Source organism: Anopheles merus, chromosome 2L, assembly GCF_017562075.2.
Source record: "Anopheles merus strain MAF chromosome 2L, AmerM5.1, whole genome shotgun sequence".
Taxonomy (NCBI): Eukaryota; Metazoa; Arthropoda; class Insecta; order Diptera; family Culicidae; genus Anopheles; species Anopheles merus.
The window spans coordinates 10,614,416-10,640,898 of record NC_054083.1 but is presented as its reverse complement, the minus strand read 5'-3'; the positions used below and the strand labels follow the sequence as shown (position 1 = coordinate 10,640,898).

The following is a 26,483-nucleotide window of genomic DNA, read 5'->3' as shown; positions in this document are numbered from 1 at the left end:
CCCTGTCTATCACATTCGTCTTGGGACAGTCCCTTCGATATTCGTGCAGAAAAAAAGATATCGAGTATACTTGGTGCTTCGTTTTTCAATGTCTGTCACGTACAAAAAGGCCAAACGTTGGGAGCTGTGCCGTGCATAGAAATGGAAGGAGTAAAGCGCGTACGACCGAAGACCACGCGGAATAGTTGGAATCTGCCGCTGATTTTTGTCTGCCAGTGTTCTGTGCGGTGGATTTTATTCTGCGAGTTGCGATCTTTTAATGTGACATCAGAGATTGAATGGAGAGGAGTGGCAAGAATATTCTTATATTTGATTAACTTTATGTACTAATAATACTGCTATCATAGGAAAATCGGACGAGTGCTTCATTGGATGCGAGATGTGGACAAACTTGTTGCTTCATTCCAACGATCTGAGAATGCTCAAAAAAGGTATTATGGTTGTTTGAACATTGATAGTATTGATTAAAATGGCACGGTTTAGTTTTATTAAGAGTTGAACAAATGAGAAGTAATTGGATGATTTTTAACGTAAGTTAGCTGAACTAAAAATAATATAATTGAGTAATACGTTTTGTGAGTCGTTTCTTAGAATTTCAAATATTTTATACCGCTTCTGATATTCGAGTTATTATTACTCTATAAAAGTTTTCTAAATAACAGACTCAAAACTATAATTTTGAATATGCGATAATATTTCCAACATATTTACAAACCATCCTATTTATGGTTCTGTCTACAGGCATTGACATCAAACATGTACATTTTCATCCCCAGGAATGACTATAGGAATTCAGAGTAGTGCTGTATTAGTTTTTGTTTAAAGAAGATATAAATATCGTCCTACAACATGCACACATATGAAATAAAAATGATTTGATCCTTATGCAACAAAAAGACGTTCATACGATATTGGCCCCATTTTCGCCATTGTACTGTATATAGTAGAATTTAATTAAATGTTATAATTATTATGAAACTATTGTTATCCAATTTTAAGTATAAACTTATTATAAATATTCTATTAATGAGAAATTTATTCTCTTTAACTCGCATTGATCGGTAGTTCCGATACACTAATATACAAAGTATTCTTTATTTTGACAAAACATAAATTCAAATGGTATGTTGTTTGATTTACTTATTAAAGAAATATTTATAATTGATCATAAATCATAATTCTTTTTTGTTTAAAAACTAAGCAGCTTAACCCATAAAGCAAACATAAGGTATATTATACAAATCATGCACATTGGACAGTAAAACAATTGATAAAATACCCTCTGTGCAATTTTATCTCTAAGGATTTCAATTAAACCTACCCAACGTCACGTTCACCATCAGTATGGCGTGTGGAAAATTTGCCGAATCGAGCTTATCTTGCCCCAAATCGAGCCAAAAATAATATCCGCATTATTTTACAGCTAGCACCGTTGGCACCGGGCGTGATTAAGCGACGCCATTTGTTCTTCGCTAGCGAGGTTTACGAAGTGCTTTGCAAACTCGCTTCCGGCTGGATATCCTTTTTCCTTGGCATCGTACTTTGTCACCGGCATTGGCTTCGGTGCATTCGTCCGTTGCATAGAGTTGGAAAGGATCCACTACCGCCTGCTCACTAATCTGAGTTTACGCAAAAAATGCACTCTCGCTACCAGTACCAGCACCCAGCTTCCTTTGCCTCCTCTACACAGACACTAGGACCCATATCCGCTTTGCTTTGCTCGGTCTGCGTGATCTGAAATTTCAGCTTTCTAGATTGTGATAAAGTGGTGCGGTCTGGGTAACCGTCGATCGAAAACCGGAGCTAACGTAACCGGAATGAGACAAAACCTCTCAGCAGTGCCGTCCCTACCCGTGTTTCTCCAAAGACGCAGTGTGCAACAAGTAACATCTTTTGGTTTCTCACACCAGATCCGGTAGCTGATTCCGCAGAACCGGAGTCTACGGTACGAACAAGTCCAAGAAGTTTTATCTCGGCGACTTTATTAGGTACGTGCGCATCTCTTCGCTGCTAACGTAGGGTGTGCTGCCAGGTCAGAAACTAAAAGTCGTTTCCCAGATGAACCTCCAACACCGGATCTTAAAGAAATGCATGTGCTAGGTGTCTTGGCGTACTGCATCTATCTCGAGCAAAAAAAAATCAAATGCGACACTTCCTACGCTTAGCAATGGAACGGGTGAAGACTTTTGGCAAGAAGTGCAACTGTTGCCGTCGAACAGTCGTTGTCCTTTCTCGAGAATATTTTTTCTTTCTACCTTATAACCGTGGTAAGTTTATGGTGGTGACGAAAGGGATTCCCCCAGCCACATCGTGCTAGGAATATCCGAGTGACAAAAAGAAATCGAACCAACCTTTCCTGATGGAGGTGCATGAGCAGGGACAACCGGATATGTCGCTAATTTGTTGATTGAGTGGGTGTTGAGTCGTGCTTTGCGGTAGCGTTGACCAGACATGTAGAATTTTAGATCATCGAAGTCATAATTATACGTTAGAAATTCTACGGTATTGAATGTCAGAGAGTCAGATAGTCTTGGGGTAGAATATGTAATAGGCGTATATGGTAATTCTTTTTTCTAAGTAATTTTGATGATTATGTGCAAGTTTTTACTGATAGCTTTCGCTTGCATGTGTTTTTCTAAGTACAATAAAGTTATTTAGAGTGTGGCCATATAATGAGTGACATTAATAGTAACCGAGATTAGTGCCAACAATAATTGTTACATGCAGCGTTTACTTAGGCAACCTATATTTAATAAAATAGTTCGTAACTTGTATTATCGTTCTTGACATACTCGTCTAGTAGTACGACTTAATAATATGTCTGTCATGGGTTCAAATCCCGTAGTGATCGACCCAACTACACGCAAGACTGACTATCCTATTATGTGTAAAACAGTAATTCCTTTTATCTTTGATTACGGCAGGCCAAAAGCGCATATAGTTGTTTCGCTAAATAATAAAGAGAAGACTTTGTAAACATGTTTTACTCATTTAGATACTTTCCATATATGTAGCATTAGAATAAATACAACGAAGCCTATTTTGATACTTTTCTGTTCTGGTAGGACTTAACCTGTCCATTCCTCGGAAGTTTCGGGTTTTGTAGGCAATTTGCATTTACTTATATCACTCCACTTTGCAATCTCTATGCTTTATCGGATATATTGAATGTATGTAAATTAAATGATAATGACACTATTATCTATGCAAACCTGCCTTACTTTACATTTTCGAGTCTCAACACGATGGGAGATAGATGTTGCTTTGCTTTCATAGTATGTCATGGTTACAAATTCCACTTTTTCTTCTTGACCAGCTTAATTGAAATAGAAAGGTGTGCAAAATTGTTCTGTATATCTTCATATCCGGGCCGATCTGGTGGTACAGTCATCAACTCGTACGACTTAACAACATGTCCGTTCATGGGTTCAAGTCCCGAATAGACCGTGCCCTCATACACAGGACTGACCATCCTGCTATGGTAACAATAAGTCACTGAAAGCCAAGCTCACTTCACTAGTGGGTACAAGCAGAGGCCTTGACCGACAACGGTTGTTGTTCCAAAGAAGAAATTTTCTTATCCTGTACTGTATATATCACATGCTGATTATATTTTATTGTAATAAGCAATCAACAATTGCTTTTATTTTTATTTTTACTAACCTTCAATCACATTTCAATTTCATTCGGTACGTTTGAAATGTAAATACCTAATAGATTACAAGAAAATAGAATAAAATAGTTTTTTTTTTCTGAATGAAATAGATGGAATAAGTCACGACTAGTCAAGCAGATTAATAGGTAGATAGGTTTGTCCATGTACGATTTTAAAGCGAAACAAAATAAAAATAAAAATATTATACCATACTGTATTTGTTTTACCAATTTACCAATTTCACGGTTTTGTGCTCCACCTTTTTTGTTTAGTGCTACATAACAAAAACTATACTGTAATATATTATCCAACATTTCGCTTCGGATATTGCAAAACATTACTCTCGACAACAAAAGACAGTATGAAACACTTCAACAGTTTTGAAAAATAAACAATAGAAATAAATATTGTATTCGTCCACAGCACCTGAGCACTCACTGGAGGGTCCTATCATCGCTGGGACATAGTTTGATTGAAAATGATCGTCAAGTGCTGCTGCATTGCTGCTCGAAAGAATTTCGCTCGAAAGAAGCCGTACACAGTATGCAAGCGCTCGGTTCGTTTCTACCGTTTTACATTGCCTTACTCCCCGTTTTGTTCACATAGAAACCAAGTTAGAGTACTGTGGCAAGATTGATCAGCTAGCCACAAACCGACCAAAGGATCGATACATAAAATTGGGAAAAAATAAATGAGAAAAATCCTTCAAAGGGTGGAACACACTTCAGACGGTAGTCAAGCCACAGCAAACCAGGGTTTTATCGTGTCTCGTGCTATTGCTTATGCATGCGCTGACTAGGAGAGTTTGCATGAAGAAAGCAAAAACAACTTGAGATTTTCAATCGAAAAATATTCACACACCAATACGGGTGTGTTTTGAAAGCAACGTATCGGTATTGTGATTTCGTCAAAAGGAGCACTTCTTCCATGGACGGTTCGATCAGAACTGCTCTGAGAGCTCTACTCCTAACGCCTTTGAGGAAACCGTTCGCTTTTTCCATCGTCTTGTGGAATGGTTTGGGATAAGGTTTCGTCATGGCTTACATGGGCACTTTTGTTGTACTTTATCAGGACAGTTGGTTGTATCGTTTGGTGGCATGTATTGGACATTTAGTATCAAATATTTTAATTTTCATTCCCGAATAATTGGTACAAATTATACAATATGCTGTATTATATTTACTTTACATATTAACCTGTAGTTTAAAACTGCTAACGATTAGTTTAGCTAATACTAAGAATTTTTTTATGTATCCTCAAAGTAACATTTTTATGAGTTGGTTAAATCAAATGAACCGCATTCTTTTCTCTGTGGAAAAACTAGAGAATGCTTTTAACCTATTGTCTAGGAGTAGAATACAAATGTGCACATCTCAACGTGTTACAAACACGTTAAACAAACAAAATCTGATGCTCACTCAGAAACTGAAAAAAAAATCATTGCAAACAATTGCTTTTGATAATACGGTCCCAGGACAAACGGTAAGCTCGATCAAATCATGTCGTTAGCCAATAGGCAATAACAAAGCTTTCAAAGATGTTGCGTGAGAAAAGGCTTTTTCATAACAAAGATTATCACACTATCGTGTTTATCCCGCTTTTCCGCCGCTGTGGTATTTATGCAAACTGCAGCTACATAGCATTCCGTGAGGACGGGTATTTACGTTTACCATTATGGTACCGCATTGTATCAACGATGTGACCATACTTCAAGCCTCCGAGGGGTTGAAATTGAATTTCGTAAATCTTTCCCTGAGATGGGAAAATGGGAGTACTTGTTTCCATTTACTTTATCTCTTCTATCCACTTCGAAGTGGCACCGATTGCTAGGCTCGTTACTCGATGGCCAAGGTTGAGCTTTTTTCTTCCCAGTAAACCCTTCCCACAGAAAAGCTTGTGCAGAAATAAAAATACTTTGGGGACACACATACATACTTGCCAGTCGCATGGCAAGTGATCGCTTGTTGCTGGAATTGTTTCTCATCACAAAAATCGCATTATCCTTGATAATGTGTTTTGCTTTCACTTTCACGCTCCTCTCGGTCTCACACTTTTCCTCCTTTTCCTAACAAGTATGTTCTTCTCAAGGCACGAGCCCGGTTGGTAAAGCTCACAAAAATGTTAAATTTATGCATTTTATTTTTATATTATTTGCATTTGCAATATAGAACTAAGCTATCTGTGTCTGATTGCTGCACACATAGCAAGATGATCAGTCGGACAGGTATACACAGGTTCACACTACCGGAAGGCTGAATCGCCAAGATCTCTTTATCGTGTAATGTAAATGTCTTTTAAAAAAATAAAAAATTGAACGGAAGGTGGAGTCGAGTTAGAGTATAGTACGTATAGATAAAGGAACGATACAATATTTGAACAATACACAATAAAAAAGCAAATTATTGATTTATTAACTGTCGTCAATGATGTCAAACAATGTTTCAAACATTAACTTGGAATAATAACGAACTAATAATAACGAAGTGATTCTACCATACGCATCTTAAAAATGAAGATGAGAATTCACCAGTAGGTTAATCCCACTTGTCAAACAGAAGTTGTTAACACTTTGACCGCCAGCCTGACGTCACAGTTTTTCGAGTGAGCACATAGCGCATGGGAAGAGAGCGACAATTTCTCGTGCGTTATCACTTTTTTGTTTTATTGCGATAACCGGCGAAGAACAAGTCGTTCTCGTTATTTCTTTCCTCCCTCATTCGTTATAAATATAATCACTGAGCGTCAGATACAAAGTTGAGCGGCGAACAAAGCAGTCTTATGCTTTCATTTGACGCGGCACTTAGAGTGATAAGAAATAAAAACAAATATTATTTTCTCCAGAATTGATGATGGTGAACCTTTGGTTAAACTGTCCCAAACAATATGAAAAGTAATTGATAACTGCTGACAACACACTAAGTCATTGTGCGTTTGTTTTAACAAGATGCGTTTTCAGTGCCAAATTAAAGACTCCCGTTGCTGTTATGTGTTATGTTTTAAAGGCGATACATTACTGTTACTGCTCCGTAAGTCAAAAGATCCATTATTTTCTATTGTTATTCTTCGTGATTCTATTCTTTTTTTTCGAAATGTCTGGACGCATGAAACAACCTTGTTTCAAACCCAACATCTTCAACGATAAACCGGACGAAAGCAAAGGATTAGATGCATTAGCATTCTTCGTTTACAATAATTGGAAGCTTCTAGCTGTGCCTTTTTCCCTCCATTACGAAAATACACCCGTAACAGATCACTGCTTTGGTCTCGGATCAAATACCGCAGGTCAAAGCACCTTGCCGTCAAACCGCACACATACTCACACATGCGATATGTGTCAACTTTGAATGACAGCCATTAGTCTAAGGGACAAAATTTGCGCCCCAGAAAAATCACCCTAGAAAGCTGCTACCGCAATCGCCAGAATCATTGCTGAGCTTTGGATGTGATTGATGAATGTAGGGTCCAAGCTGAAGGTTCGGGAAACAAGGCAGCCGGCAGGCACCAAATTGTCGGCTCATCGTCGGAAACTCTTTCTCCTGAGCGGCTTTCGCTTGGGATAGGTTTTGGACAACTCTGCTTAAGATGTTTTTGGTGGAATGGAGGTAGGTCCACACCCTGAATTGCCTGGTCGGCATTGCGAGTCTGTTAAGATGATTGATTGATGTGCCTTTCTGCTTTGTAGGTCGTTAGCATCTGCTGGCAAGATTGCCCTGAAGGCGGTGTTGTTTTCAGCTCCTCTTGAGGTAGTTGCTAGCCTCGCTCCTTTGATGGTTATGCTCAGTTAAGAAGGGATTAGATTAAGAGCGAGATGTTGTTTTGTTATTCCCAAATTGTACGTATATTTTGGTTTTCACTGCATAAATAAATATATCGTATGTAAATGTAAATATTTATTATAATGTGATGATGAACCATACCGGTCTCGTAGTACAGTCGTCAACTCGTACGACTTAACACCATGCTCGTCATGGGTTCAAGCCCCAAATGGACCGTGCCGCCATACGTAGGACTGACTATCCTGCTATGGGGGGATCAATAAGTCAATGAAAGCCAAACCCACAAGTAGTGTGGTACAGGCAGGCCTTGACCGGCAACGGTTGTTGAGCCAAAAGAAGAAGAAGAAGATGATGAACCATAATTTACAGAGCACGAGAAAGAATACCTTCTATTCTCTTATACATTGTTCTATACATTGAGTCAAATTGTCATCGAACAACTTTGACGATAAGATCCTGATTTTAATTAAGCGTGACCGTAACCAACATAAATTGGATTTATAAATACATACTAGTTAAGGCCCGGTAAAATCTACCGGATGTCCTCAAATTTCGAACTAATTTCAAACTCTACACGCTCAGTGGCAACAACCATAACTCAAACACCTATTTGTTCTTATTTGTTCTTACAAATAAGTTAACCTTGTAACTTCTTGAACAATTCTTACAGTACAACAGTACATTGCAGAACCGTTAAATATCGATGAGGCTACTTTTGAGCCATACTGATGTAAATCTTAAATATTAAAAAACCATAAAAAACCAAGTCACGCATTTTTGTATTTTTTTAAAGTGGTGTTCAAAAATAAGGTTATTTGTTACGCACGGAAAGTACCAATGAATCTTATTTAATAACACTTATAAGTAATAACAATGATAATCATGATTGGCGAGTTTTGTGGCCATTTTGAAAAAAATAGAAGGTTCAGTACCTGCATTCCTACTTATTTTCAATCGGACTGATACGTTCTAGCCTCTGTTGACTCAAATTTATAATTTTTTGATTATTATTTTTTAGTTATCGGCGTTATTTTTTGGAAAGCATAGCTAAGTAGTAACCTCTACAACGTGTTCATTGAATAACGTATTGATGTGCAGTGGATTAAAACATTAGGGTGCCGCTAATACATATACAACACGTTTAGATCCAATCCCAACTGCGTACATAAAAACATACAATTTTTTAAAGGCTCACTTCTGCTTCAATCCATCTTCTGTTTTTTGTGCCCATAAATGTAAGATTGAACTACAAAAATATGATATCGCACGTGGTTCGAATTCCATTTCTACTCTTTTTTTCTACTTATGTTTCATACGTTAGGTAATAAGTAATAGATGCTTAGAACAATTTCAATGTAAATTTTCTCGGTCTTTAATTTTATGCGGGTCATTTCCAAAAACGCCATCAAAATTTTATTTTATGATCCTGAAACTGGTTTTGAAATATTACATGGATTTGGATGAGACAATTGTTATTGTTGCGTCTAGTATCAAATTTCAACAGTGAACATATTCCCTCTTATAACCATTCCAAATGTGTAGTTCTCATATTCCGATCTATACTGTTATAGAAAAGAATGATTCAACACTGTAATAGCCTTCCCAGATCAACTAACTAAACTACTTACAAACTACTTTATTTACTCTTCTTTCAGATTTTGCTTCTAATTTGACGTGTCCTTAACTGTTTAATTGTTTAATTGTTTATTACTCGTTCAATGGATAACAATGGATCCGTGTGAATGTTCTTAAGTCTAATATTAGTTTATGATAAGTAGAAAGATCATCTTAACAATTCGTTTCTAAGGCTGTTTTTAAAGGATTGCACTGAGGTTCCAAAATCAAACAAATGAAGAACTTCATTAAATACCCTAATCATGGAGTTGAGGGGGTCTCTAGATCCATATCCATTTCGACTACGGTTCAGGGCAAGTAACGGACGAGAACGAAGCTGAACAGCATGCGCGGAAAAGTTTAACTGCTGGAGCAGGGATGAATAGTCGATGTTGCAGGGTTGCAGTCCGAGAAGCTGGTTGGTTGGTAACGTGGTTGTTCTTAAGCAACACCATAGTACGGTGATAGCATCACATGGTAGATATCGTCATCACTCTTGATAGATACAGTCAGAATCTTTGCAGCCCTCTTGGGCACGCTACAGTAAGCATGGTTTCATTGCGGATCATTCTGCAGTTGATGCTGATCCGGATAAATGCAGTGCGCACGGTTGTCTCACCTAACGCGCAGTATGTTGTAGACATGTTACGCAATGAACCATCTCTCCCTTTAGTACTTTGTTCTGGAAGGACATCCTGAAATAAGAAGTTCTTCCCACCCACGAGCAAATCGTTACAAATTCAATTTTATCTTTCAAGCCACCAACATCCGCCGCTTTCTCGCTCGGAATTTCAGCAAGGCTTTTTAGCATAGGGCCGCTTATGGTCTCTCGACTACAGCCGCCTTTTATTGTCATGCGTTTTCCTTGTTCTGACTCAGCCAATATTGCGGATTAGTAGATTTGAGGGAGTAGTAGATTTGGGGCGGTCCCGTGGTATGTGGTCGTCAACTCGAACGACTCAATAACATGCTCGTCATGGGTTCAAGCCCAGAATGGACCGTCCGCCCATAGCAAGGACTGAATATCCGGCTACGTGGTAATGAATTAAGTCTCGAAACATGATTTTTTTTATATTGTCTTGAATATCTTGATTTATAATGCGAAGGGGTATGAGGTACGACACATCACCATCAGTTTGCTGATTTGCATCTTCAATTATTAAAAAAAAAAATCATTATATCCAATACCATGTGATTTCAAATCGGTTTGTGTAAACAAAAAATCTAAGTAACCATTGCCCTCATTACCCGCGGGCTAGCAGTAGTGCATGAAGCAAGTTCTTTCGCAGCAACGCGCGTTGCTAAGAGAGCTCTGCTCTCACCGCTTCCTTTCTCTCTCTCGCTGAATGTTTACTCTCACGTCATTGTGGCGATTTTCGATTTTATATATAGTGAGATTTTACATGTATTCATATCCATAATTATTAGTCAATTTTTTTTGTTCTAAAATCCTTGTTAGTACGGCCCTGAATGAACTTTAACGACATATATGTATGCATTAGTGATGCGCGTTGCGTTCCGAACCTGCCAGGTGCGATCCGTTCCAGCATGCAAGCATCCGGACCGCGATCCTTATTTTTTACCCAAGCAGGTTCAAACTGAACCTGTTGCTCCTACCGTTCTTTGCGATCCGACCTGAACCGACTGTTATCAACGATCTTATCGATCCGATCTGAACCGGCTGCTCTCAGCGTTCTCGGCGATCTGTGCTGGGCCGGTTGCTCTCAGTGCTTATTGCGATCCGGCCTAGAACGCACGACATTCTACTCTCTTTGTATTGATGAGCCGGTTTGCCGGTTCAATTTAAACCTGTTTCTCTCAGCGTTCTTTTCGATCCAGTATGGAACGCACGATCATCTGCTCTCTTTCGTACGATGGGCCGATTTGGTACGTACAAAGGAAGCAGGTAAAATCTGAACCTGTTTCTCTCAGCGTTCTTTTCGTTCCGGTAAAGAACGGCGTTCTCTTTTGTTTCTTTCTAGTATGGACACACACACACACACACACACACACACACACACACACACACACACACACATTCTGTCTATGTGAGTGATAACAGCGCAAGCCATACTCTCTCAGTCAAAGAGATAACGGTACAACACCTAAGCCGTGAAGCCAGGATAGAGATTTGTGATTGGTGGGAAGCTAATCGCCAAAATTTAAAGAGACCATCCTGCACTAGCTGTAAGCGTAATGAATGAAATGTTTCTCTTCTGCCATATGGATGTTATCAGTATAGGTGCGTTATTTTGACTGGATTGTGGTAGTCAATGAATTGCTATGTGTTGGGTGCTAAGCTGCTTCGTTGCGCATGCATCTCCAATGAACTCGTTTGAATTTTTACCTGAGATCGTATTTGTGTAACTAAATATTGAGGGTGCATGACATGTTTATCCTTCCGCAATAATTTCTTTAACGCCGTTTATCGCCCCGTGAAACAGCGCTATTCTTATGGACAATTAAAGTGCACTACCGGACACTTTCACATGGGTAGTTTACCGTACAGTAAAATGTCAACTCTACAGAAACAACTTAACAGTCTATGTATTTTAAATAAACCAATGTTATTCGATGCTATCTGCTTCTATTAAGAAATATTAATTCAATCAGTGTAGTGTAATTTAATCCATACGAAATTTAATACTTTCAAGTTAACCATATATAAAGTGAGCAACTGAAAAAGGCGTAACCATGGTAGGTCATCTTGAACCTGCGTTCCGCGTTCCGTTCTTTTTCTCCAGATTGGCAGGTTCGTTCCGTTCCTTAATTTTCGGAACTATTCTCATCACTAGTATGCATGTATCTGGATGTATTTTAGTGCATTTACTCCAATTACTGAGCCATGACTATTGTACTAGGACTATAATTTTTTTTTTACAAAAATCTTCTTTGCTAATTCCGTAAAAATCTTTAATAATATGCGATAGAAACAAGGCCAGTCTTATGGTACACAACTCATCAACTCGTACGACATAAAAACATGGCCGTCATGGGTTCTAGTCCCGAATGGCCCCGTGCCTGCATACGTAGGACTGACCCAACCCAAGTGACATTTTTTCTAAATTTTTAACCATGATCTGCTCAAATGGTTCCCGTAATAAAAAATGTGGATTTGTGCGTGATAAACCGTGTTGAAAGTGACAAAATTTCGTTTGTACGTGCGTATTACCTTTTTCTATTGAATTAAGATTGCTGGATGCATTTGTTTGGTTTAAATTCATAAGTTTAAATATTTGACGAAAGAAGGAGTTACTTTTCTTACGACGTTATTTTGTGAAATCGGTGTTTTTTGGTATAAAATGACTCTACGACCAGTGATAAGCATTGGATCAAAATCAACTGGGATGCGAATTATTTGTGTCTTTCTTCTAGTTTTGCTGGCAAATAACGTTTCCTTTCGTTATAATTGGTCATGTAGCCATTTTCTACTTAAAGACCTCGATTTTTTACAAAATAACACAAAATTTGCCCTTATTTTCCATCAACAACAAAAACTATGAAAGTAAAATGAGCTCGACGACATCGTCCATCGATAGAAGAAAGTCTAATTTACTAACACACACAATATTGGCGCTTTCAACAGAGTTAGTCACACACAATTTCAGGCATTTCGACTACTATTCGAGCAAATGAGAATAGACAATGTCGAACAAATTTCACTTGAGTAGGGACTATTCGGTTATGGGTAACCTATAAGTCACTGTAAGCCAAACCCCACTAGTTGTCTTGACAGACTACGGCTGTTGTGCGAAAGATGAGAAAATAAAGAAGATATAAACAAGTGCAAAATAAAATGTTACATATTTTTATTTTAGATTAAAAGTTCGTATATTTCGTTAATATATAATTCATTGGTATGCGTGTCAATTTGTTTTTATTACACTTCAACCGATTTGCGGTAAATTGTATGTAGCAATAAAATTACAAATATCAAAATGTCACCTGTCGAATTATCTGTAAATCGCAGTGTACTCTCAAGTAGTTTTGTATGTTATCTATGGTGCGGCAATTCCTTACGAATAAAAAAGTATTCTGTGTATAAGTTAGTAATATGTGTGATACAAGAACTTAATATATAACGTACAAAGCAAAATATGATTAAGATACGCCATGATTTAGAAACTTTCCATGGTCAGCTAGATATACTCTTGCATTTCATAATACTCAAACATGAGTGATAAACTGGGCCAAAGAAATGGCCGAATCTCACTGAACAGGAAATATTCTACACAATCTTGGTTTTTCCAAATCAACAAAAAACAATACCAGCGTGTATTCAGCACCATGCCATAGAACATCGGACGGAAAAGGATGTAAAAAAGCAGTTTTCGTCGAACTACTTGGCCAATAAAATAAAAGCCGACTATCATCAAAGCAAACCAAAGAATAAGAAAACATTCTGCCGGACATCCGGCCAGGGCTGTGCCGAGACGAACGGTTTGGCAAAGAAAAACAGACGATTTGCTTTGTGTTGTGTCTCCTTAGGGGCACGTACCGTAGCCATGTATTAGCTTAATAGACCGTCACAGGAAGGTAAATCACATTGCACACAACATACCGCGGTGCGCTTCCATCTTGAGCAGGCTTGATTTCCCCTGGTGCGAAGTGCGAGGTAAAAGGGAGAGTGTCCTGACGGTCTTTTGCAGCGTACGGCCTGAAAGTACACGGCTTTTGTTTGCGTGGAGAAAATCGCTCACCGGCAATGTTTAAGGAAAGTCCATTGTTTGTTACGCGCTTGGAACCACCTGTGGAGGTCAGAGGAGGGTAGAAGATGGTGGTTTAACAGACGGAAACAGGTACGCAGCAGGGAGTTCCCTTTTGTTGCGCACGTGGTATTCATTTTAACGCGCAATTAGGTAGATGAAAATTAAACGACCGAGACAAAGTAGTTAGCGAGGTAAAGTAAGGCAAACAACAGTGACGCTGCTATAATAATCCGTCCAAAGTTTTTCAATTTAGCGTTATATCAAAGGTCTGAGCGCTGAAGGGAACAGAACCGTTTAGAGGATGTTTTGGTAGTTGGAAACAAAATATAAATCTTGAAGAAGGGCGCTGATAAAGCAAGGTCAAACACCAATTTCTACGTCAATACTATTGCGGGGATTTGAGCCGTTCCTAAAATACCTCCTCTTTTAAGCAATCGACTTTTAGCAGTGGGACACATCTTACCCGTGAGATTTCTTTTCGTATATTGCTCGATGTGCAACGATATTGCAATCATCACCCGAGTATGGGAGACACACCCGGGCACAATATCCGAAAGGCAAACGTCCATTTGGGACGTACCTTACCATGTCGTGGCAAACTCCCGTGACCACTGTGTTGGGACATCGGAATCCTTACCCTCCAAAGCAGGCTGGCCCCGCGGGTAGAATTAACTAACACGAAACAGTAAACAGCAGTAAAAAGATAGAAGCCACCTAATTGATTGCCCCTTGGAGGCACATATTCGGGCAACGATTTGGGGGCAAAACGGTGCAAACGAAAATAAACACGACGATTCTAGCTTCGGTAAAAGAACTACCCTGTCCACATGCCTCTTTCTTTCTTTACGTTTCGTTCCCGCAAATTCCCGTTGCTGCCGGTCGCAACAAGAAAACAAACTTAATTTCTGCCGTGATTCTCATCCCTTGTCTAGCGACCGTTCCTACAAGCAGGCTTTATTGCTTTCGTTTTATTGTTGCTTGTCGATGGCTGTGTCACTTGGATGATCTTATTTGTACAACTAGCCATGCTGGAGATCGCATCAAAAGATGTGAGGGTAATGCTTGAGGAACGGGGGGAGGCGATTCAAAAACAAAGCAAAATAATGTTCTCTTTACCCAGTCAAAAAACTGTAACAAAACGTTTTGCAAAAAAGTACAGCATTCGGTAGACTCTAGATCGCTGGAGACAACAACACGAACCAAGCGTAATAAGAAAGTAGCAAAGAACCGAAAAAAAAATCATCAAACATCCAAAATGAACAAACGCGCGTTTCTTCGCCGCGACAGAGGTTGGAGCTGTGGGAATAATAAATGTCCAAAAATCAAACAACTTTGACAAAGAACATGGCCCAAACAACGGGTCGGCTGGTGGCGAAGCAAGATCTAACCGCTAGGTGTCGCACGGTGGTGGGATTAGTATGCTTGAGGCACGAAATGAACGGTAAACAGTACTGTGATGAACTTGCAGTAAGCAGCCAGGTCACACAATGAATAATTGCTTTTCACACTTTGAAAGTGTGAATTTGAAAAAAAAATTAGAAAAAAAATTATTAATTCTGTTTCTTTAAAGTTTACAAAGAAAACCACGGCAAATGATCGGGTAATTAATACAATAGACTGTATTCAGTCGTCAAACATACGTTATTACAGAAAAAATGTGAAATAATTTCTGTGTTTTGTCATTTTTATACCTTCTTTAATTCGCTCCACAAAGATGTAATGATAAAATGGAGAATGGCTATGTTGCAGGTCACATATTACATTACTAGTTGAAAATCAAGCACCTTTTATTTTGAGCTTAAATTCCTTAACACGCCAAAAATGTTTAGAAATAATTGATAAAATATTATAGTAGTAATTACTGGAAGCAAATCGTTTCTAAGATTCACACTAACAAATTTTTTTATGGCATTTTTTACAATTGGGTCTTACTAATATTTGATCAGTTATTGGACATGATCGACACTTTATCAACATTAATCAAAAGGCTTACAGATAAACCAGCATTACAAAACGCGATAATGAATAATGCTGCATTTTATTCATCTGCTTCTTAAGTATCTATAAGCTAGCATTAAAATTTGTGTAATGTTTATGCTCAGTGCTAAAATAGTTTTTGTTTTTAAATCATGTTATATTTTTTGGTTTATGATTTTCAGTCTTTTTTTCTCTCTTAAGAATCAATAGTAGTTAATTAAGTTTTTTTTATGAAAAATTGAAAAGGTAGTTTTGTCCAAAACAATTCGTAGATTTTGTTCTACTGTGCGTAACGCGACTGAGCAGCAGAGACAACTTTCACCGGAGCGTGTAAGACAGTGAGCGCGATTCCAGATTACGATAAGAAGAATGATAAAGAAGCCCCAGGCGGCACCCAAGCAACACGCGGCCACCATAGAACCGGCTCGTGTCGCGCGAAAAGTTGAGGAAAGTCTTTCGCGGTTTGGCTTTGCAACCATTGCAGACTCAACTGGCACCGTAGGAAGGTTACGCAGGGCACAGGGAGGCAGCAAAGACATGGTTGCGTTGTTGCTCGTTTGACAGTTCCGTGCCATTGAGCGTAACCTTTCCGCTGTGAGCGCTGTATATTCGCTGTTCATAAATTTTCATTGCCCATGTGTAACATGAAGTAACTTTTGAGGACTTCCTCCCAGCGCCCGGCCATCACACGGACACACCGGGTGCGGGTAGTGATTTGTGAGCAACGGGTTTAGGATACTGCAATCTAGGAAGACCATATGGTAACGAAAACAGGGAACAAATTTATCACAAAAATCGTTTTCTAGTTACCATTACACATCGGATTGTGGTAAATCTGGTTGGATGACAGATGCCTATTGACTCTTGCGAAGGGACATATTGCCACCAGCCATTTCTCATTCGATTGGCTCTTGAGTTTAACCAGAATACAATATACTAACAAAAAAACGCCATCGTTTTTTTTGCCTAGTGCTGACAATTTTTGGTAATGGAATTAGTTACAATCGCGCCTTGCCGCACGTGCCTGAACCAACGGCCCAGCAAGACAGGCGTCAGAAAGAAAGAATCACGTTGAAAGTGGAAAACAATCATGCACACTTGAGAGACCAACATCCCTTCCTCTTACGTACTCGCTCAACACCCCTCACGGACGTGAAGCATCAACAAAGCATTTCTCCACAATCCAATCACCCGTTAAGCAACATCATTTCGTTTACGTGATGTCATTCCGTTCCGGAGGAGGAAGCGCACGATGGCATCCGATCGACAGGACGGTATTCGAAGGACTTTCATTTTCCCTATACATTCCGTTTCACGGTTGCGATTGGCTAGTTCATGTTACTTGAGAGGGGGAAAAGGGAAGCGAGCCAGTGTCTGAATCGCTGCTTAGTATTTATCCTTCCAGCGATGGTACTGAGAAAAATCTCAGTAAAAATCACGAATACCCCGAACATCGAGACACGAGTGGCACACTTGAGTGGCATGTGGGACGATGTCTGGTGCGACCTGGTGTGTAATGAAAACGTCTGTCGAAAGAAGCAAAGGCGTCCAGTCGGACGGAAGATGGAAGTGGTGGTAAGAATGGTAAGAATCATCGAAAAGAAGGCTCCCGTTGTAGCTGCACTTAACGTAACACACAACTTCTCATCGTGTTTTTTTACAGGAAAACCAGCTAATAATGCCAAATGAAGCGTGGTGATGACAATACAAAATGCACCAGTCCAAGGAAATCTCCATCCGGATTCAGTGTGTGGAAAACGGTCAAAAATGGTCTGACTGATCAAAAGCTTTGAGCTAAATAGTTGCAAATAACAGGGCATAAGTGAATATTTACTGAATAATATATCATTCAAGCTGCACGTGACATCAAATGAATAAATTACATACTCTTGTGCCGTCGATAAAGACTACGCCTCAAATGGATGTATATTCAGTGCTTGACCATCCTTTTGATGACCCATCCGTTTATTTGAATTCTTTTTTAAAAAGTTTTTCTTTAAATTTTGGCAGTGTACAGTAGATTTAGAAATGGATTTCCAAATAAGTATGTAAAAATGTGTTGTGACAAGTAAAGTACATTTAAAATTCATATCCGTTCTTTGTTTGCATTACTCTTTTTTTGCAAAAAACCTGATATTAGGTTGTTTGATTAAAATAATTCTCATGTTATGAGCTATTGAGTTTTGGATATGAAAAATGCACAAGAGTTTTAGTTAATTATAATCATCTGAACAATGTCCTAAGCTGAGCCTAAGCCGGTCTCATGGTACAGTCGTCAACTCGTACGACTTAACAACATGCCCGTCATGGGTTCAAGCCCCAAATAGACCGTGCCGCCATACGTAGGACTGACTATCCTGCTATGGGGGGAAATCAATAAGTCACTGAAAGTCAACCCCACAAGTGTGTTGGCAGGCCTTGACCGGCATCGGTTGTTGAGCCAAAAGAAGAAGAAGAAGAACAATGTCCATATTGGCCAATTGTTTGCTGATTTATTTGATTTAAATTGTTTATTACGGTTTGAGAGGGTGACTGTCAATGTGTCCTTGATAAAATATTCCATGAATTTTAACAATTTAATTTTAAAGCTTTCTACGCAAAATATGGTACAAGCACTATGTCAATGTGTTGTACGATGGTTTTTTGTAGGTTGTCATCTGTATGAAAATCTGCTGGTTACTTTACTAGTTATAAATATTGGCAATATGTTTTCGACGGGATACATGCTTTATTATAATGAAAATAGATTACTTTATTGTATAGAGATGATTTTTTGGAAAATGAAAAGGATGAAAAGTAATATATTTGAAAACAAACTTTTTCTTCTATTCGGCATAACAACCTACGAGGTCATGCTGGCCTATTCAAGCATATGAGAATTATAAAATACCACGCAGCCAGATATAAAAGCCAATTATGTGACTTGATCGTAAGAAAAAAAGTGTCAAATACGCAGATTTGGTGTTATGTGTCTTGTTTGACGTTTGCAATCGAGCAAACTGTTTTATCAAACATTTGCATTAGCTGACTTAAACGAAGACCAATTTTTGTCAAACAACTTTCCGTCAGATAAAAGTTACGGAAAGTGTTCTATTTTACAGTTTTCTATTATTATAGTTAATTTCTACCACACTGATTGCAAGTAATTACAATCAGAAGTGAATAATTATCATTCATTACAGTAAAAAGTATGGGAATAACAAAATGGATAGGAGACGTCTTCTTCTTCTTCTTCTTCTTTTGACACAACAACCGTTGTCGGTCAAGGCCTGCCTGTACTAACTAGTGAAAGTGAGCTTGGCTTTCGGTCAGTCCTACGTATGGGAACACGGTCTATTCGGGGTTTGAGCCCATGACACAGGAGAAATAGCAAAATTACAAAACAGGAACAGGAAAGATTTGGAAAAGCTGATGCTCTGATACAAAATGTCCCCCTAATAAAATGCAGTGGAACCTCACACAATGAGTTTAATCCGTTCCAGTGCTTTCCACATTATATGGGAGACTTTTTTCCATTTAATTTGTATGAAATGTGAAATAATTGTTTTTAGGATCATAACTGTGCTGGTATAATTTCTATAAGTCGCATAAAAATGGAAAATGTTACAAAAAATGGAAATTTGGACGTTCTGCTGCTATACATTTTCTGCTAGATTTTTTAGAACAATTGATCGATTGTTTGAAGTAAATATTGTCCAGTATGAATATCTTTTTTTTAAAGATTGGCATCAAATCTACATTACTCATGTAGTCATACAAAACACCGTATGATACGAAGTGGTATCAGTTGGCAGATCATGCGTTGATGAAATATTAGTATTGAAATGCAAGAAACACTCGTTCATATATCATACACTTGTGCATAATTATTCGACACGTCTCCTCCAGACAATACAATTGTTGACAAAGTAATTGTGATAAGGGTAAATGCAAAACAATAATGAATAAAACATTTAAATCGACATTTAAAAAGCTTGAGATAACTAAGACCAAAACATATTGAAAAAAAAAAGCCAATAGTAAGCAACAGGATTTTCTATGTAATGGAAGGAGCAAACAATTCAACAAAATATTTAAAAAAAATGAAAACATATTTGAAATTTAACGAAACTCAACCTGCTATTGTAATTCATTCAAGTGCAGCAATAGATACTAGACGGGCAAAATAACGTCAATTAATGATTGTAAGAGCTACATGTATGGTGATTAAATTTAAAATGTTTAAAATTCCTTTTTTACAACCACAAACAAACACCCTCACTGACCCGCATACATAGTAAAAATGCAAAAACTAGGAGTTATGAATTGGTTATGGAAACTGGTAGTAGTATAATATACTATAACACTTCGGTCATACAAATACATAACCCAATTTTATATTATTTTTTGTACTATTCTATTGCTTTAAACTTGGATTTTCGCGTGGTACCCATTTGGCGTTTAATATATATAAAAAATATATACTTCACCCACAATCTCTTGCTTAAATCGGTTAATTTAAAAAGTTTCTTTCGGCGTTCGTTTCTACGACGGCATTCGCTGCCTAAAGATTTGGGTGCGATGGATTTCTTAAAACTTTTAGTACTCTGTTAAAAAAAGGCAAGCACTGACAAAAGAAAGGAAAGTAAAGAGATTCAAAAATGTGAAAAATGTTGGACAATGCCAACAGACAGTAAACTCTCTCACACAAAGCATCCTCCGCAAGGGCACCAAACAAAACAAGATGGGATCGGGGTACGAGGAACCGAAGATGGTCCGATGGGAAATTTACTTGCACCATCCACCACACAATGCTTGGTCCATGCGAGAGCTGGATAAGAAAATTGTTTTTCCTTTCCCTAACAACGCGATACACACAGATAAGTCCCCAAGCACTTTGTGTCGACGACGCCAGCCTACGTCTTGGCAGCAAAAGCAAGATGCTTCGTCCTGCCCGGTTGCGGTCGGTTGTTGACGGTTTTATGAGCTTTCCTTCAGCCGAATAGGACGAGTTGCGGATGGACGCGTCAAAGCGCAGTGTAAATCATAAATAAAATTGCCAACCTCGAATAACAGCAAACCCTTTTTTGTTAGATCTGTCTGATGGTGTAGGTCATTGCGAAATTGAATCGAGTTTCTGTTATATGTTCGTTTCGATTTCAAGACTAAGAGATGAATTTAAAGCCTTCTCTTGTATATGAGATGTGTTAAACTGTACACGCACAATTTTATGACTTGGGCTGCTGTTGTCATAAAGTTTTTGGCCAATCGATGTTTGATATATCAAACCAATAAGCAGTTACGTATGGTCAGAGTGATCGTTTGAAAATCAATTCAATAGTTTATCATTTTCTCCTAGTAGGCTTTGCATAAAATTTTCTTACTGTAACTCGTTTTCTATGCTTAAGATTGTTTGTTTAAATATTCATGACTCGTTCATATCCCAATCTTTATCAAACAATTTTGTAATTATAACAACAATTTAACTATAAAAAAATTTAAGTGGGTTGGTTAATTTAAAATGGGTCTTCAAATAATTCTGCTAGTTGGCGTAACATCCTCCGCAGACAGTATTTCGAGACTTACTCACTACCACGCAGCCGGATAGTCAGTCCTTGCTACGGGGAGACAGTCAATTCTAGACTTGAACCCACGGCGAGTATGTTGTTAAGTCGTACGAGTTGACGGATGTACTATGAGACTTTCACAAATAATTTATTTAAATCTTCCAATAGAGGTATCTGTTAACCCTAATGCTCCCATAAGTAGGACTGACCATCCTGGTATGGAGTAAGTCAATAAGTCACTAAAACCCAAAACCGTAGTGTATCCAGCTAGTAGCGGTTGAGGCAAACCTTGACCGAAAACACAGTCGTTGTGCCCAGCATGTTGATTTTACAATTTTAAGTACAACCAGTATTGTTTACTGGGTAAAGTGTGAGAACACACTTTTTACTAATTTTTTTTATAAAATATTTGAAACTTAATTAGTTCCACCAAAATCACATGGTAACATTCATTCAAAAACTGTTTGTAACAACAACAAAAACTCTTCGTTTAAATTAATTTAGTAAAAAAATAAAAAATGCTTCATTCCCTAGAAGAGAGCTAGACGTGCGATAGACATTTGTTTTTTCAACAAATATTTGTTTTGGCACACTTCAGCACTCACTAGCATGGCGTGTTGATAGAAGCATGACGGTGTTACAGATTCAACTTCAAATTCCAAATCCAACTCGTACAAATATCTCCTTCATCGTTTTGCAGCACGTGACAAGCTGCGGTTCTACACTCAAGGCGTTCGCCTTGCGATAGCAAGAGACTGAATTTCCCATGCTGGGTTTTGTAATGTTTTGTTTTTTTTCCCCTTTCAGCCTGCACCTGCAAACAAAAGGAAGAAAGGATTGTTTCCTTGCCTGGCGGTTTCTATTATTCGACACAATATTGCTAATGCCAAAGCAGTGTCTCTGGTGGGCGGCTTAGCGCCTTTTTCCCTGTGGCTCACCAATCCGATGGCGTATAAACATATTAGTAGCTCGTTTAGAAGGCGAATTTCAGCAACCCAAGTGAAACGGAATCAAATATCAGCCAATTGTTGAAGGGACAACATAACGAAGAGCCCCTCAAGACGTAACGTGCTGTATGGTTTCTTTCTCAAAACCTTTTATATACGGCAACACTTATATTGGACTCTTTACACAACTGGTTTGGCAGTAATGTTGCTCGAATTTAACTTCATTTATATCAAGCAAAGCAATTAACCATAAAGTGAATTTGTTTCCACATCAAATGAATGAAGGATAATGATAACAAAATAGTTTACAGACAGTATAAAAAAAAATCATTGTCGTGTTTTTGAGAATCAATAATTCAAGAATCTTGACATTATCAATTACATTTTATTAGGATATATTATTAATTAATTAACATAATATTTTATTGTATTTTAGTTTAAGTTTAATTATGCAATACTACACTTTATTACATTTAATTATAATATGCTATTTAGTGGTATCATATTATTTAATGATCTGTTAGTTTTTCGTGTAATATTAAATAAACAAACAAATAATGCATTAGCACTCTCGTTCATTAGATCATAAGTTTATCATTATATAGACTGTGATTTAAGAGAAAGTACGACAGTTATCAATGTTTACTGTAATAATCTTAACGATTCCGACAAAAAAAATCAAATTGTTGTGTAGACAAACTTTCAATAAGAGTATAAGCTGCTCAAATATCAAAATGATTCTTTAAAAAACAGGATCTTAGTATGTATGAAAAAAAAAACTAAGCCAACTCCAAAACACTGTGGGCCATATTGTAATGTAAGTTATCCTTTAAGATTTTTTTGTTTTCATATAATTTTAGATTGAAGTCCAAAACAGTTATGTCATTAAGTTGCTTACTTAAAAATTGTACCACGAAACAGGTCCAAACAATATACCGTTGGTAGATTCTAAAAAAATCATAAAATATACATCGAAAAAAAGACCAATGATTTACACTAAACCACAGCTGAGTTTGCATGCGGACACTTGCCCCATGGTGGGCTATGATTTATAAACAAATCACAAAAACGATATCAAACATTGGGGCACCCCTTGCTAAACCAACTGTGCGTTACGCAATACCATGCGGCTGCTGTGTCACCATGAGTCTGAAAGTCTCGTTTAAACTTTCCATCACCTCTCACATTACGAATCCCACCGAAATTGTTCCTTCCGCAATGATTCTGCTGCAATTCAGCTACAGCTAGCCGGAACACAAGCTGCGAGTGTTCAGCAGGTGGTACAAGTCTTGCGGTACATCTTGCCAATAAATGTCTCCCGAAGATTCGTTGCTGGTACGCCGCAGGAAACAGGAGCAGGACTCTGTTTGAGATTTGCCAATCCGCAACATTGCGTACCCAGTCAATTGCGATAAAAGCGACAGGGTGTACGGTTTCACATGCAAAGAAGTTTCCGCAACACTGTCAACCGGTTTTTTGCACGGTCACGAGGCCGACTTCTCGACCACTAAAGAATCCAATAACCGACACTACCGATTTCTTCATTTAACCGTCTGCGAGCCGGGCCCTATATTTTTGATACGCTTGCAATAGTTTCGACTGCTATGGAAACATTTCAAGTTTGCATTGTTTTCTTTCTCTGCGTTGAATAATTTAGCTATGAAACGATTTTTTGCGTTTCGATTTTCAATACCAAGGCTCGGATGTTCGAAATGAAATTTGCCTCTTTTTGTTCTCTCCGCTACAGGCGTATGGATTAAGATTATTTTTAGTTTTACACTGGTTGGTGTTGCTGATGCTTTGCATTAATTTTTCATACCACGAGATGCAAGGATTGGTTGCCATTTTATGAATTTTGTATACGTGCTATATAAACTTAGTTAGGTCTGATACATTTTTAGAAATAGGTTGTATTTTTGGCATTTTTATTATTATTAAACATTTAGTATATTGGTCGAAATATATTTGCTTGAGCTATTTTTTCAATACATTGTATATCTTATTTGATTATACATAATACTTCTTCAGAGGGAGTGGAGGGTACAAAATAAATGTCAAATATCTCAGCTGAGATCAAAATTGCAGGAGAATTACTAATGAGACCTGCGAAAACTGATGTTAATATTTGATATCCTAAACATAGTTTTACATCTCTTATCACTACCACTCATCCATTGTCCTGGTTCAGAGAATCGTGGGTAACTACCTACGCGATCATGTCGGCCTATACAGGCATTCGAGACTTATTTAGTACCACGCAGCCGAATAGTCCGTCCTTGCTAAGCGAGGATGCTCCATACGATGATTGAACCCACGACGGGCATGTTGTTAAGTCATGCAAGTAGACGGCTGTACTATTTTATTTAGCAGTGGTGGTTCCTTTTTGTGTCTGTCTGGACCGAGCTTCCGGTATCAGAGCATTAACACCAGGTGCTATTGAAACATTTGCAATTTGGACGGGTTTAAAATGTTGGACTAGAATAGACTGGGCACAGGAATAGTGTAACTATAGCGTAATAGCGTAATTATGAAGTAATGAGTTTGAGTTAACACATTATTCATCCACTGTACTGATCTATCTAATATACTTTTTAGTATCGAAAATAAACGCATACGAGAATCAAATTTATCAAAACATCTCACATAAATATATGAATATTATAAATAAATTGTTGGGTAAGCTGTAATCATTTTTACATCCCGAAGTGTTTTTAAAACTAAGGATGGGTTTTAAGAATAGATGTTTTAATTTGGGTTTCAACATTTCAAGCAAAAATGACTTACCCCCGCTTATCCATAAAACGAAGAAAAACAATATTAGCGATACTCGGTTATTCCACATCCTGTTGGTACATGCCATGCTTATTCCGTCACTTTCAGTGTAAAAATTCCGTTAGATTATTCTCCAATCTTTTTTCTTATTCTTTCACCAGCTCACTGGTGAGCACACTTTAAATAATATCACACTCGATACAATCGTGCACGTCGGTCATACGTCATCAAAGGTTTAGGCTTCAACTGGCCATATTCACACACTGTACACATTCCAATCGTTTTCCTCCGCTGGTATTGCAATCCGCACGAAACAACATTGTGCATCCACCTGCATTGTACTTACTGGCAAGCAGTATTTGGGATGAATGTGGGATACACCGTTTTACTAACACGTTCACTTGTACAAGCACACATACACACACACGTACACGTTCACGGAAACTGCACTCATATACTATATTCTCCCACTAGCCCATACACATTTACATACACACAAACACTACTGCACACACTTCTTGTTTCACTTATTTTTCACTGCAAATTTCGTCTGATGGACAAGGAGGACCGAAAACGGAAGGTGTTTTCCTCAGTGGGTCCGCTTCCACGCGAACGTTTTAAGGCAATGCACCTAACAGATATACAATGATTCGAATCGTGTGATGTCACTTTACCGGACACTAGTAATGATCGGTGTGCCCAAACCGTAAACATAAACTTTATATTAATTTGCTATATTTAGCTTGCAAATACTTTAGCACAGGCCTTGCCTAATTTCACACAATCGTGCAATAGATTCACTTTACTAACTTATCGAAAGAGCTTACATTTTCGCACAGTACACAGTGTGAGCATTTGATTTTCTAATTGCACTATGCGTTTTGCACCGTTTCCAGCATATTATGCGCTCTGCTTCAGGATGCAATCATTCCCGCCTAAACATGCCGCAACACACTTTGATAAAACTTCTTTCATACCTCCACACTAACAGGAACAGTAACTGACACGATGCAATGGTTACGCTTTGGCTGATGCCTACGTAGCTCCATTGCAGTACCGGCGAGGAGTTTGGTGGAAATGAACGAGCGCAACCACATGGTGTGTGTTTTTGTCGTATTTTTCACTTGCACTACCAACCACTCACTACCACTGCTTCACAAGCTTGCAAAGTCCTTTTCTATTTCACTAGCCTCGGACTTTACCGAACGAATACAAGAAGCAACTCAAATAGAGCCAACTTTCTGTTTCGTCTTTGCCTGACACAGACGATACGGGACGCGTGTACCCTTGTTAAGTGGTCGAGTTGCCGCAAGCTGCTATATCCTGGGAGGGTTACCGATCACCCTACGACGCCAACCGCATTGCCTGGCTGCTGGTGTAGCGGAAACCCTGGACCCGTTTCCCGCGTCCGTTGGCTTGGCAACTGGGGTCACTCAAGCCGAGCGCATTGCTTTCCTTTCTCAAACCGAACGACACAACGATTGCTC

General features: G+C 38.3%; 1 protein-coding gene across 8 annotated transcripts in view; it reads right to left on the bottom strand.

The window, feature by feature from the left end:
* LOC121591537 (Down syndrome cell adhesion molecule-like protein Dscam2) overlaps positions 1–26,483 on the bottom strand; it is a 101,570-nt gene extending 75,087 nt beyond the window's left edge. For all 8 annotated transcript variants that reach the window (XM_041912162.1, XM_041912163.1, XM_041912165.1 and 5 more), the window contains exon 1: positions 25,009–26,483. In XM_041912162.1, coding sequence (XP_041768096.1) covers positions 25,009–25,084 — 76 coding nt within the window. In that variant the 5' untranslated portion in view covers positions 25,085–26,483. The remainder of the gene's footprint in view (positions 1–25,008) is intronic.